General features: G+C 39.6%; 1 protein-coding gene across 2 annotated transcripts in view; it reads right to left on the bottom strand.

Moving 5' to 3' along the window:
• LOC139917330 (anthrax toxin receptor 2-like) overlaps positions 1 to 11,359 on the bottom strand; it is a 261,176-nt gene extending 249,817 nt beyond the window's left edge. For both annotated transcript variants that reach the window (XR_013507185.1, XM_071906434.2), the window contains exons 1-6: positions 11,127 to 11,359; positions 10,094 to 10,165; positions 7,344 to 7,415; positions 7,085 to 7,166; positions 5,496 to 5,600; positions 3,439 to 3,507 (exon numbers count right to left, since the gene is read on the bottom strand). Coding sequence is in view for 1 of the 2 variants with exons in the window: in XM_071906434.2 (XP_071762535.2) it covers positions 3,439 to 3,507; positions 5,496 to 5,600; positions 7,085 to 7,166; positions 7,344 to 7,415; positions 10,094 to 10,165; positions 11,127 to 11,245 (519 nt within the window). In the remaining variant the exon portion in view is untranslated. The remainder of the gene's footprint in view (positions 1 to 3,438; positions 3,508 to 5,495; positions 5,601 to 7,084; positions 7,167 to 7,343; positions 7,416 to 10,093; positions 10,166 to 11,126) is intronic.
• Between the last annotated feature and the right edge of the window lie 4,469 nt (positions 11,360 to 15,828).

Raw genomic sequence — 15,828 nt, 5'->3', positions numbered from 1 at the left:
TAATTTAGTTTAGTTTCACAGTGATAAAACCTGGAGACAAAGTGATGAAAACAACAACAATAAAATACACTGACAAATGAATATACTGTACATTAATCTTGCTTCTTAAACTAAAAATCGGTCACATCCAGGTTTATTTCTGTATTGTTGAAGTTTTTTTATTAGCCTGGGTCCCTCCGTGGTAAAAGGGGCCATTTCAAACTTAGTTAAAAAGTATTTGCAAATACCTAAAAAAAAATACTAGAGATATAAGAGATAAGCACTCCTTTCTTATTCTTTTTTCAAGTATTTGCAAATACTTTCACTGGTTCCTTTATGTGCGGTTTGATGCACAGTGTGTGGCAGTAGAGCTGAAATGTCGACTTCTGGAAGTAAATTTCCGGTTCATTTTCCTTACAGGGAATTAGATTATTAGCCATAGCCAGGTATATAAGACATTAGATAAGAAATACAGGATGAGATAAATAAAAAGAGATAAAGTGTATAAGACGAGAGAATAAATAAAGGTGAGGAGAACACAGATCAAGCTGCATAGTCAGTGCAGAACAAAAAAGGGTTTTGAGCCTGAACCGACTGTATCTGTTCCTGCAGAACCAGCAGCGTTCAGGGAGAGGAGGCTGTTGCTAGGAGGAGTTTTTTGTATTTTTTCTGGCAACTGTCCAGAGCTTTCATCTCCTGCTCCAGTGTCAGCAGAGCAGGAAGCTCGTCTGGCACCGTCCAATTAGAGGCTGATGTGATTACTTCCTCCTCAGACCGCACAGTGCTGTCGGTCACTGACATCCGCCCGCTGCTAACGCTTCTGTTTGGTGACGCTCAGGACAAGATCTATGCAATTTTGAGGCAGTGTAGATGGGAAGTTTTGCTACCAACGGCCATGTTTACATGCAGTTAAACACGATTAAATGTGATTATAATTCAGCTAAGACCATAATGTGGTGCAGAGCCAATGTAAACACCGTACTGTTATTATATTAATGTGATTATGCTCAGAGTAAGCAAAACTGCCATATCTCCAAAATGTCAACTTTTCAGGATCTGAGAAAAACAGCCTTGTCGTCAGCTTGATGACATTGCATTTTTTCATGTAATGTGCCAATAAACCACACACACCCTTTACTGTCTTCAATCATTTGAATCTTTTGGACATGTAACTTCTTCATTAACAGCCTGACTGTTGTTTCATGGTGGTGATCAAATCCAAACAGCTACAAATACAGTTCTCCCCTACTGTCTTAAAGGTCTCAGTGGATTCAGCTGATCTGATGTTGTGGGATTTTGACTTTTTTTTAAGTGACCTCGACCAGTGGACCTAAAGGATCTAGATGTACAGTATGGATGGACGCAGCATTTTGGAAATGCACAGAGAGGCAAAACCATGCAAGGTTTTAAATTGAATTGTGTAGCTGACAGGGAGCCGGGACAGAGGGACAGGAGTAATGTGGTCCCTCTTTCTGGATCTAATTAAGAGTCCAGCTGCAGCGTTCTGTAGGCAGGAGAGAGAAGTTTGAGTGATACCAGTGAACAAAGAGTTACAATAATCCAGACGGGAGGGGGAACTCTCTCTAGGTGTGAAAAGGACAAAAAGGGCCTGATGTTAGATTGATTGTTAGTTGGTGGAAGTTGGATTTCACAACGGAGTTAAATATCGTCCTTTCTTGAGGCCGACTGGTCGACGAATTGTTCGGACAACCCACCAAGATTCAAGATTCAAGATTCAAGATTCAAGATTCAAGATTCAAGACTCAAGATTCAAGATTCAAGATTCAAGACTCAAGATTCAAGATTCAAGACTCAAGATTCAAGATTCAAGATTCAAGATTTCCTTCTATGGTCATTGTACAAGTACAACGAAATTGCGTTTGCAGCTCCCTGAGTTTGATGCATAACTAAACAATAATAAACAAGTAAATAAAATAAAATAAATAAAAACTAAGTGCAAAAACACAGTGTGCAAAGTGTATTGTCAACTTAAGAGTACTTAAATTAAAAACCTAGAGAGTAGTTAGTTTAACACGTAAGAGCAGTTAGGTAAGAACTTAAGTAGTAAAAATAGACATTTTGCATGTAGAGCAGTCAGTATCATGTCAACAGTCAGATACTTTCGGGACTTTTGCGTGTCTTGTAACTTCTACTATGGCAACAACTGCAAGTCATTTGTTTTTGGGTTGACCTCTTGACCGGATATATACAGTACAGTGTGCTTGTGTGTGGCCGCCTGCTGCAGCAGTCGACGCCACTTTAAATACAACATGATGTCTCCAACAGACATAATGACTTCCTCTGCAGCCGCTGCCTGCTAACGGTCATTAGGGATCGCTGTGACAAACAAATGTTGATTTAAGTTAAGATGGAGAAAAGATCAAATATCACACTGCTGTGAGTGCAGAACAACGGTTCTCCAACATTTTGGTTCTGTAAAGTTTTATTCTAAGTTTGAGCCAATAGTCCAGGTTCCTCTCTGGTTTCTGCACACAGTCAGCATAGTTGCAGATATCAGCGCTCGTTTTCCTCCATTTGCTGCCGTTCATTCTTGTCCAGTATGAAAAACAACTTCCACAGAGGTTTATATTTAAAAAAAAGAGTAAATGTTAATAATCTAATATACAGTGCAAAGCGACTGGAGGAAATGTAAACTAGATGTAAACAGCAAATGGGCTTTAACTCTAAATGACAACAGTATTCTCCTTTAACAAGCTGTAGTACTCCAAGGTAGCCGAAATGACTAACTGTTCACAACAAGGCAGACTAAAGCATGGACTGACTACAGTGACTGACCTCAGTAAAGCCTGTCGAGTCATACAGGAGGACTTTATTTAGTTTAATGAAGTTAATTAAGTATTTGTAATTTGGGTTTTTGTAACCCTGAACCTCAAGGCAGATCTGAGCTCAGTCTGCAGCAAGTGTGTGAGCCTGTGCATGTTTTTGAAGGCATTTGTGTGTGTGTGTGTGTGTGTGTGTGTGTGTGTGTGTGTTGACAGGCTGTGTCATCATTTGGACAGGCTGTCGTAAGCTCAACATCATAAACAATGATAATAGAGTTAGTGTCGTCCTGCCTGTATGCAAGTCAACATTTTAGTTAAAGAATATAAGATATTTCTGCACCATGGTACGCACACACACACACACACACACACACAAAGATGACACACCTACTGTACCTTGGTCAAAAACATTTTGGCCACATCCCAACCTAATACACACACACACTCTCTCTCTCTCTCTCACTCACACACACTCACTAAAACAAACAAAATCCCAGTGATCAAACAGCTTGTGTCTCCCTGCCTGAATACATTTGGAAAACCGAAACCCTCTCACTGACGGAGAAAGTCGCTCTTTCTTTCAGGCCGACATGGGAACCAGAAGCAAATAAGTGAAAGCAATTAAGAGAAAAGAAAACAAAAGAAAAGAAGAGAGGAAACAGCCAGGCGATCCTACCTGTTTGTGGTCGAAGCCCATGACCCCGACACAGTAAACTCTGGCTCCGAACCCGCGGGCTTTGTCTGCCTGAGGAGGAAAAACATAAAACATAAAGATTCAGGGAGAGAAGACCTGGATCTGTTCACTGACATAAACCCCATCAGGACGGATCAGGGTTCAGGACAAAGAGCGAAAAGTAATCGTTAACACCAGCGTTAGGCAAGTTACTCTGAAAATGTAATCAATTACTCTTTACTGATCACTCATTTAAAAAGTAATCACATTACTTTACTAATTCCTCAGCAGCAGCAGTAATCAGCTCCATTCCTCGTTCCATTACTTTGTGTCTCGTTGGCAGCAGCGGCTCCTTGTTTCTCCCTGAGTTTCTCATCTCTGTGTTTCTGTATCAGATGCTTTGATAAACTGGATGTTGTGTTTTTCTCTGGAAAGAGTTCTGCTGCCACACAAAGTTTACAACAGACCAGAATGTTCTTTGATCCTCAACTGAGATAAATTCAAATTAATGGGAAAACTTCCAGCTGCTGAAAGTCTGCGTCTCTCCCTCAGCCTCCATCTTTTGTTTTGCTTTTTTTAGCTAACAGCCAGGGGTTAAAGTGGGCCGGAACGATCCGGAACGGCGTTCCAGCACCTTCGATTAATAAGTCAATAAATCTGATTGGCAGCTTCATACATAATAATGTCAAGCGAGTTCACAGGGCTGCCAACTCTCACGCATTGACCGTGAGACTCACGCAATTGACATTTTTCACACGCTCTCACGCCACAAGTCCATTTTCTCACGCAGTGAAAAACAAATTCATAACTGATAACGCCGCGGCGTGAAAAGAGACGCTGACAGCGCACGAGACGAGACAGAGCAGCACCGTGCAGCAGAGAGTTATTCAGACCATCTGAACAGCGAGAAATATACACAAATCTATTATATTGTCATTTATTCCCACGCATGCTGAGTAATCTCAGTCAGCGCCGTGGGCACGCAGGCAGGAGTGAGAGTGAGTTGCTATGGTTACGGGACGCTCTGTGTCTGTCGCTCTGAAACTTTCTCAAGATTCCCAATAATAGGTTTTTAGGTTCGTATGCCTATGCAAAATCATGAATGTAAGCACCTCAATGCTGAAATCTAGTAATATAACATCGTTTTACATTTTTGGTTAACATTATACAGGGTTGCTGTTTCTTGACATAATCAAAGGCAAGGCAAGGCAAAATAAAAGGCAAGGCAAGGCTGCTTTATTTGTGTAGCACATTTCATACACTGGGGCAATTCAAAGTGCTTTACAGAGTAATAAAAATACAGTAAAGGTAAAACATTTACAATTAAAAAGTGCAAAAGTAGAGACAAGAGATACAAAAGATAAAAGACTTAAAAAGTAAACTAGTGCAGTTCAAATCAAGTGAAATAGAAAGATAAAAGAACACAACAACCCAAAACAAGATAGGTTGAACTCTGTCCTCTCGTTCTTTTAGAATCACATGGAAAAGATCACCGCTAAACACATCATCGATCGTTCTCTTTTCTAAAGAGGAACTCAGGAACTTTTACTCTGAGGACATTTTAAATCAGACACTTTTTACTTTTACTTAAGTGGATTTTTACACCAGTGCCTTTACTTCTACTTAAGTAAAATATCAGTAAATTTCCTCTTAAGTAGCTTCAAAGTTAGAAAAAAAAGTTTATCCATACTGTACGACGACGTCTCGTCCATATTCTTTATCTGCTCGTTCCAACGCTTCATTGAAGCTCTAGCTGCTTATATTGAGTGAGATATTCAAAGCAAAGGTGCCTTTTTTTTTTTTAGAGCTGCTCCATTACATCAAATACAAAAAATCTAGCTGTCTTGTGCATCATTTTCTACACATTTCCCTGTAATTCATCATAAGATATTTGATATCTTTGGAAACCTTGGGATCTTGACTACAATTTAAAATAAAGTTCTGTGGGTTTGAACAAAGCTTGGCGGGCAAAACGTGTTTGTAATGATGGACCCACATGAGGGACCTTAGGGTAGAAGTGGTAGGGTGTGTGTGTATGTGTGTGTGTGTGTGTGTGTTACCTCCTGTACGGTCAGTTCGTAGGGATAAACCTCCAGTTTGCCGTCGGTCAGAGCGATGATGATGCTGGACGACCTGGAGGTTTGTGTCTTCATCTGCTCCGACACCTGAGGAACAAATCATGACAGAAACACAGGAAACAGTGTTGAGTCGATCCAGTAAAAGTCAACACATCTCACATGTTGCTCAGTGAGGATCACGGCACTAAACTAGATATTTTATGGAGACACTTGTCATCACTGGCAATGATTTTGATTGCATATTCCCAAGTGATGAATCTGTTTTTGTTGATTACTAAGACAATGAGACGCGGTCTGTCTTTTTTTGTTGTTATTGCTGATTTAGTTTGATTTCATATGGATGCAGACACATTTTCCAAGCTGACAGTCTCATCTTTCTCCCACAAGATCCCACAATAGATACGTTGGCATCATTTTAGGTCACTGTCTCAGTACCTAAGCCTTTGACAATAATACTGTGCTTATTACAACAAAATTCCCTTCAAACCTAAGTTATTATTCCTATGGTCTCTGAAAGTTAAATCAATATTTAAGAATATGAATTGAGCTGTAATGTCATCAAGAGTCACAACAACTCAAAACCCTCCAGATAGCTTTGGGAGCGACTGGTTCATGCTGATAAATATTGATTTACCTATCCAAGATCATAGGAATAATATATGTGACTTTGAGAATGGGATGTTTTTGTTATAGTTATATCTCATCAGTCTGTGATGTTCAACACATTCCAGGAGTTATTTTGTGATGAAGTGTTGTCATTTAAAATTTTTGGGTGAACCCACTTTCCCTCAACCTGCCGCGTCTACCTCTACTGCAGTCAGTGATTTCCTACGTTTCCCAGAATGCCTTGCGACAAGCACCAGATAAGGAGCATGAACTTGTCGCTTTCAGTCAGAGGAGGACATATGGTGTGTAAAAATCTAGTTGGATAGCTAGCCAACTATTCATGAACATTGGGGCGTGTCGATGATCTTCCTCAAACCTCAACCTGTCTCTCTGCTGCAGTGCATTCTGGTCTCTCTCCTGCTCCTGTGGGTGGAGAAACTGGTCTCTCTCCTCTTCTACGATGGATTTCTCCCTGTATGATTGTTGAACGTCTCTCGGTGCAAAATGGCGGCTCTAGAAAGAAGCCCTCGCTCTTTGATTCTGAGGGACTGACACCAAAACCTGACGTTTACCGCTGATGATTTACATCCTGAAACATTTTCTCATATCAAACTCCATCTACGTTTGGCACAACTTTTAACAAACCAAATTCAGTGGAGAATAATAAAAATACACCACCAAACAACAAATTGGACCCAGAAATCCAAAGTACATCAACAACAGCTGTTAAAATGTTTCAGGGAGAATTTTACAATGACAAATCCAAGATCAAAGGAAATGTATTATGTTGATTGTGGATTGGATTGGATTGTTTTATAGTGGATTTTCCCTATAAGTGGCTGTTTCTATTGGAAATAGTCAAGACAATGAATGATATGTGACATCATTTCTGGAAAGCAATCACCATGTTATCACTCAGATAAAAGAACAGAGAAGTTACAGGCGTTCAGACCAAAGTGTCGTACCGCTTTCATGCCTTCATGCATGTAAGTTTCACCTGCAGGTTTGATTTGGCTCAGCTGTTTCAAACCCTCGTCTATCTGCGACCTGCAGAGGGACGACAGGACCGACACAGCTTAAACAAACACTGAAACAACAGATAACAGCCCAGTTTCTGTGTTATCTGGGAATGCTGTTGGTTTTTCGGTGAAGAGGAAGAGGAGGAAGATGGGGGAGGGAGCGAGAGAGAGAGAGAGAGAGAGAGAGAAAAGTGGAAGACGGTACCTGTCTCCAGTTAGTGGCAGGATTACAGCTGCTCTGGATGAAAAGACAATGTAGGAAACCCTCATCCTAGGACTGGAACACACACACACACACACACACACACACACACACACACACAGGGAGAGTGGAGCGTGTGAATCTTATCTGCCTCACAAAGGCAAACAGCAGTAACTATTTTTATGTGCTGCAAAGATCAAACATTGTAACTGGCTTTGGATCTCATATCAACATGAATTATTCCCCTAAGTGCTGCTAAACGATGTTCTTCCCTCTTGTGCCAACTCTACAGAAGATAAAGGTTGAAGTCTCAGATTCACTCCTGACACAGTTGCTGCTCTTTAGCTTTGCAGGATCATACTGCAGCATCAAGGCCAGTAACTCTCTTACAAGCCATACAGGTTTATAAAAGTACTATCAACTACTGAAAAGTTCATTTACACTCTGACAGTCTGCTGTTTAATCATAACATAACATATCATAACACAATATTAACATAACATGACATAACGATATGACAGCATAATATTAATATAGCATAACATAAATATATCATAATATAACAAAATAAATGATAACATAACATGACACGACACGGCACGACACGACACGACATGACACGACACGACATGACACGACATGACATGACATGACATGACACGACACGAGACATAACATAACATAACATAACATGACATGACATAACACGACATGGCATGACATGACACGACACGACACGAGACACGACACAACACAACATGACATGACATGACATGACACGACACAACATGACATGACACGACACGAGACATAACATAACATAACATGACATGACATAACATGACATGGCATGACACAACATGACACGACACAACATGATATGACATGACATGACACGACACGAGACACGACACAACATGACATGACATGCCATGACATAACACGACATGGCATGACATGACATGACATGACACGACATGGCATGACACAACATGACACGACACAACATGATATGACATGACATGACACGACACGAGACACGACACAACATGACATGACATGACACGACATAACACAAAACGACATGACATAACATGACATGACACAACATAACACAACATGACATGACATGACACGACATAACACGACATGACAACACAACATAACACGACATGACATAACACAACATAAAACAACATAAAATAACACGACACGACATGACACTACTTGACACGCCATGACATGACATGACATGGCGTGACATGACATGGCGTGACATGACATGAACAAGGGAAGGGAAGGGAATTGAACCCCTAACACGACCCCCTTTCTTTTCTTAATTACACAAATAAGCCCCTAGGTAACCCTTTAAATTACAAGCCATTAATTATGTGGTAACAACTAGAAATAACTCAGTAATATCCCAGTAAAATAGATGAAATAACTAGTTAGCATTAGAATGACTGGACACTACTGAGTAATAAGTAAAAAAGGTGCTTTTTATCGGGCGGGGCCTGTTGTTATTTGAGTAGAATTACTATGGAGTACATTTGTATACCTATGTGATATTGCACATAGTCAGTACTGGTATGTCTTTTTTAATATATAATGAATTATTGTATGTATTCTACATTATAAGCAAATGTAAACCTAATGGAAAAACATTGATTGTTTCTGCACAGGTGAACTCACTTTCTGTAATGAATGGAAGATAAATCAATGGAGACAGTGTGTTTCTAACTTTTTCAACTAGTTTATCCCTCGCCTCCAACACCGCTGTAAGTTTCCAAAAATGTGTGGTAGCGCCACTTATCTAATACAATTACAGGTAAAGGCATTTTACTCATTCTAACGCTATAACTAGTTATTACATCTATTTTACTTGGATATTACTTACTTATTTCCTGTCAATACTGCTTAATTAATAGCCTGTAATTTAAATGGTCACCGTTTTTTTTTTTTTTACCCCACCTGTAGGCTATATTTTTGTATATATTTGTTCATATTTTGTATTTTCCAACTTGCACAAATAAACAAATAAACCCTGAGCCCTGACAGTGTCGGTGTCTTGCTCTACCAGTTCAGCTGTGGAGGACAAATCTCTCTGTTCTGCTCTCCACGAACATCTGTGCTGGGTGTGCTGGTCGTATATTTAGTAGCCCGTTATTAAGACTAAAAATATCACACACACCCTCCTCTCCCTCTCCAGAGGTATTTTGTAGCAGTTGGTGGCCCAACATGAGGTCCGCTGCCCGAAATAGAGACGCCCTACTTTCCCCTTTTCTTTGTATTGTAATTAAAAGACATGATACTGAGTCCTCACTGTGTAAACAGCCTGACAAATTATTAACTAATGACTACCGTGGCTGGTTCAGTAGAACAGAACAGAGCAGAATAGAATAGAATAGAATAGAGAGGAGAGGAAACAGGAGAGGGGAGAGGAAAGGAGAGGAAACAGGAGAGGAGAGGATAGGAGAGGAGAGGAGAGGAGAGGAAAAGAGAGGAGAGGAGGAGAGAGGAGAGGACAGGAGAGGAGAGGAAAGGAAAGGAGAGGAGAGGAGGAGAGAGGAGAGGAAAGGAGAGGAGAGGAGGAGAGAGGAGAGGGGAGGAGAGGAAACAGGAGGAGAGGAGAGGAGAGGAGAGGAGGAGAGAGGAGAGGAAACAGGAGAGGAGAGGAGAGGAAGAGAGAGGAGAGGAGAGGAAGAGAGAGGAGAGGAGGGCAAAACAGCATCAAACAGAAGACTCCACTTTACCTGACAAACCTGTAGGTGAGCTGCTCCACAAACCCGTAGATCTCCCCCCAGTGCTCCGACACACTGCCTGACCTGCAGAGACAGGGAGCGCCAGGGTGACAAATCACACGCACCCAAACACACAACACAACACAACACAACACAACACAACACAACACAACACTAAAAACCAAGCGCACCCAATCCTGAAGGGAGCAGAAACTAAAGAGCAGAGGTGGAACAAACTTGGAAGGAAGGTCAATCAATCAATCAATCAATCAATCAAACTTTATTTATATGGCTCATAGTGTGCTTCACAGAGAGCGAAACAACTGCAACTGAAAACAAAATGAATAATTGACTTGTAGCTGAAACTGATTATAGAAATCAAACTCATGATGCTCTTTCCAAGTTTTTATCCTATTAAAACCATATTGCATTGAAAAGTCCTAGATATTTAGTTTTCTTTAAGATATTAAATTGATACTGGACTCTTGATTTGTTCTGACTTGACTTGAGACTAGACTTGGGACTCGAGCAAAATTGACTTGGTCAAACCTCTGCTGTTAAGTATTTTGCTTTTGCACGCTTTGACAGCAAAAGAATAAATAGAGAATCACCTCTCAGTTTATTCTGTTATTATCAAGTATTTAAAGTATTTTGCTTTTCCATGCTTAACAACAACAGAATAAACTGAGGATAGATTATTCTGGAGGCAGAATAACTCATACTCACCCCATTAAACCAACCAAAATCTTCCTGTTCATAATAGAAAACATTAAAATAAACCTGTCAAACCTGTAGCTAGCAGCAGGGGAACATGGAAAAATAAACACAGCCATAAATGGATAAATGGAGAGGAGCGACTCAAAGACCGCTCTCTCTCCACTGACACAGACATATAGAGGTTTTATATTGGGAATGGATAAAAAACTAAATCCTCTTTCAATCAATTATACACACACACACACACACACACACACACACACACACACAAACACACGCGCACACACACACACACACACACACACACACACACACACACACCACTCACCTGTCTAAAACAAAATAAATATCAAACGCTCCATCGCAGGAAGCGTCGTCGCCTTCACACAGCGATGAATTCACAAAAACACTGAGGAAAAGCAGGATTTTGCGCCATATCCGATCCATAATCAATCCATGTATTGACACATAGAATCAGCAGCGGGACAGTTCAGTGATGAAGCACGGAGTTATGAATCCTTCCTGCTGTTAGGAGACATTTTAAAAACAGCATCAGCCCGGCGGGTTCACATGCTGAGACACTCTAGGATGTTCACTTTGACACACAGCGGGCTGATAATGAAATAATCGGGGCGGGACGGCGGGGCGGGGCGGCGGGGCGGAGGGGCGGGGCGGGGAGCACAGCGGGTGCTGCAGGGTCAAGCTGGACACAATACACACACACGACGTCCGGTCAATAAACCTCAAATTAAACAATAAAAGTAGCAAAGGGAAAATCAGATTAGGTGAAATTACATCATAATAATTGGCTAATAATAATACAACCATAATAATAATCATAGTAATAATAACAATAATGAAGAGGAAGAAAAGTAGTTTTATTATATTGCACTTATCTAAAAAAAATAAAAAATAAAAAAAGGCTTTACAAAGTGCATTTTATTAATAAACAAAACAAAAAAAAAAACTAGGAATAGAGCAGAAAAAAATACATTTTACATTAATTACAAATTTTACATTAAAACAAGGAACAGAGCAAAATGAATACAATTTAAATATCAATAATAAACTATAAGTGTTCGAAAGAATTACACATAAAATTGTATAAAAAAAAAATCCTTAAAACACTAATAAAAACAATAAACTACAAATTAAAAATGGAACATTTACATAAAAGCAAAACACAAAAGAATTGTAATAGGCTAGGCTAAATTAATAAAAAAAAACTATTACAATTATTTTCCTGAAATGCCCACTTTTATATATAATTAGGCTACTGTTGTTCTTTATTCTGATGCAATTTTGATACATATTTTATTTTATTTTCGTTTATTTATTGATTTATTTTTTTCATCGAAGTCCCACTACAGTAGCCTTCCCTTAGCTGTAGTCTTTTACTTTGAAGGAAAAATCGTCTAACTTCCGGTGTCGTTCTAGCTGTCTCTGGCTTGACGTAGCAACCGTTACCATGGTTGTCAACGGAGCATGCGCAAAGCAGTCGGCTGCAAAGACGCGCACCTCTTCAAACTGCTTTGAAGCAGTTACTGAATGAGAGGCAGAGGAAAACAGGAAGAGAGAGAGAGAGAGAGAGAGAGAGAGAGAGAGAGAGAGACAGATTGAAAGATTTTTTCACTTAATATACTATATGTATTAAAGAACATTTTTCTATCAACAAAATCAAATATTCCTTCATTTTGAGACACAGGTATAGATTTGGGGGAGACAAGGGGACATTTTTCCCCTTTAAAATTAATCCCTTCTAGTTGCTTTGCCTTAAAATACATTTTGAAAACAAATCAGACTGCCATGTTTCATATTTTGATTGTTTTCTGTTCAGATCAGAGATTCACTTACCAACAACTTGCTGTATTTCATATTGACTTCACTCTCTCTCACCTGCATGCTGCTCTCATGTAAATTTAAATATGTTTGCTTCAGTCTTGCAGCTGGATTTAGAGAAAACAGAGTTGAACAGAGGGATTTGCTTTGATCCAGAGTGTATCCTGACCTAAAACATAATGAAACCCACACCCTTCTTTAGAGGGTTAGAGTTTACTTCCACCCTTGGAAAAGAGGAATTGTTGGTGTTTTACCACCCAGAAGCAGCCAGGCTGCTCTGCCTGGATCTCACCAGACGACAAAACAAAGTCAGTGTTTCCCCTGAAGGATTTGCTGCTGAAGTGGGAAAGCCTTCAGTTCAGAGTCTGACCACAATAAATCCATCAAGAGCCAAACAAATGAAATTCTCCAGGCGGGGTGGGGCGGCACGTCCGGCCTGCTGGAGGGAAAGCAATAAGACACACAGACTGTAAACAAGCTGCATTATAATTAAATTCTTACCAAAAGTGTAATGGTGATATTATTTTACTGCAGTATGTTGTAAACCCATGATCTCATGGTTCATGTCATCTGACTGGAAAATAAAACAATACAGATTCACATGAAAATGAAGTGGTATGATGATTAGATTAGAAAACCTTCACTGTCCTCATTGAGGCAGTTTGTTTTGCAGCTTAAAGGAATAGTTGGGGTTAAGGTAGGGTCAAACAACCAATCATATGAGAGCAGAGAGAGACTACAGATGTTCAGCCTGCAGAGAAATGTTCAGGCAGCGCCACCATCTGGACAGATGTTTCATTTACACAGATACATGATGCAGGAGACCTTACGCTCCATCTCATTAAAGCAACACTCCACTTAACATGGAGGTTATTCAGTTCTTTACCGCCATACCATTTAGGAGAGATAGTTCCTGTTTGGGAAACCGGATCTACTTTTATTTTTAAATACTAATTTTAGTGTAAAACAAGAATAGAAATGCAAAATGACGACGGACCCAGGATGCTTTGTTGTCTTACAGCAGGATCTGTTGTTGAATCTGTTCACTGTTCAATGTCAGTTTCCATTCAAATGAATGGGAAGTAAAAATCTGAACGCTACAAACTGGTCCAGCTGCATCTGGTCTTGGTGAGTAGATTATATTCTGGTTTTCATGGCGGTAAAGAGCCAAATAATCCTCATGTTAAAACTAAGTGGAATATTGATTTAAAGACAATCAAACTATATTGTAGTAGGCCTAGTTCATTTTTAACTCCCAACTTTGTTTTTCCACTTATTGTCGACTCCCCAAGTTAGTGGTGCCCCAAAAAGCCCTTAGGATTATTCAGTTTGTACTTATTTTTCCTCTTTTTCTTTCACCTTTCAAGTGTTTTATTACTTAATGTAAGTGCAAATCAAACCTAAACCAAGCAACACATAATTAAAGACACTATTCTTTTATTTATTTGTTTATTTGAAAGAAAAAAAATATATTTCTCTTTTCACAAAGACCTTCAGTACAAGTACCCTGACAGGTGACACAAAAAATGATACACAAAAAATGTGGAAAAAAAAAAAGCATACATGACAAAAAGTTTTGAAAAATGAAAACATACAAATGAACTTTAACATAAAAAAGTAGCTTTTAGTTGTTTGTAAAGGCGATCATGTCACATTCAAATCATCACAGATGAGATGAAGAGGAGTTTGAGGTCCTTGTTTGTATTTAAGCTAAAACAGCACATATATATTTCAGTTAGTGCTTCATACAGACCCAAAACACTCTGTCAGAACACATTAGCTTACGTTTTACCGACACAGAGCAAGCCAACCAGCAACAAGCTCATGGTGAAACCTCAGGAAGAAAAACATAAGAAAAACAAACACATGATATCCATTTTTACCTTCTGATACAAAATACAACTTAATACTGTATAGAACGATGCCTTACAAAAGGAGTCACGAAATCCTATTTTACAATACACAAAACCCCACTGATGGACATGAAGTGCATCTGGTTTACCTCACATGGTTAGCATGACAATGTAGATCTGGTTTGCTGTCACTTGCACAATTTTGCCTCAACAAAGTTGCACACATCACAAAATATGAAACAAAAGTTGGAGACACTCATCATAGCTGGAGATTTCTTGAACATTCATTAATTTAATAACCTATTATCTCAAATTTGACCTCAATTATGTTTTCTCTTTTAAAAAAAAACCAGAAATGCAGGAAATGAGATTTTAACAACGCTGTTATGATAAAATGTGATGCATGCCACCAGTGATGACAGAGTGTCTCCAAAATGTGTTTAGAAACATGTGGCTGATGTTTTGACTTATGATGTGTATTAAAATTAAACCAAAGGCTTAGATGACCAATAGCAAAATGGCTGCTAATGGGAGCTGAGTGCGACTGAAAGCAAAGGATGGGATGCATCCCAAAGGCTCTGCTCAAGATATGGAGTTACAGATCAAGCACTGCACGACACGACAATGCAGCAAAACCACTTCTAATAGCAGCTGGTAGCCCGGTAGTTATAATACAAGTCAATGTTAACCAGCCCGGTGGATATCTCTCTTTCTCTCTCTCTCTCTCTCTCTCTCTCTGTGGTTTTGACTGATCTCACCCAGGAGATATGTGTATGCACATCAGAGAAGCTAGTGCTATTCTGGTTTAAGTCATCAGCTCCATTATCTCATTCAGAGACAAAACCCAGACTACATGATTCCAGAATATGAGTCCCGTTGTAGATGAAGAATAGCGTAGTGGTCACAAATTTCCTATGAACGACGTCTGGCGCCATCATGGAGGTCCATCTGAGAGCTGGCTGTGCTCAAACAACAGCTAACCAGCTAGAAACAGAGAGCAGCTGAGTCAGCTTGTTGTGGTGTGGCTGTAGATCCACTCAGTAACGTTCTCAGTAAAAGTGAATAGTGTGATAAGGTGGATTTGGTTACTGTGACACAGTAAACTGTCTTGTCTTTAGCCCTAGTCTCTACTCCAAAACACTCTGAGTTGTAGCTTGAGAAGAGTCAGCTCAGTTAACCTGAACAAACTGTTAGCTAGCTAGCTATAGGCTAACTTAGCAAAGCAACCAATGTTACTGTAATGTTAACATGTGACCACTAGCCACAAATGCTAGCTTTTATTAGATACGTTAGCTAGTGTGCTAATCGTTTGCAGATGCATTTACAACAAGATAGCTA

Source organism: Centroberyx gerrardi, chromosome 2, assembly GCF_048128805.1.
Source record: "Centroberyx gerrardi isolate f3 chromosome 2, fCenGer3.hap1.cur.20231027, whole genome shotgun sequence".
NCBI lineage: Eukaryota > Metazoa > Chordata > Actinopteri > Beryciformes > Berycidae > Centroberyx > Centroberyx gerrardi.
Note: the sequence above shows the minus strand (reverse complement) of the source record. Positions and strands in the feature narration are given on the sequence as shown.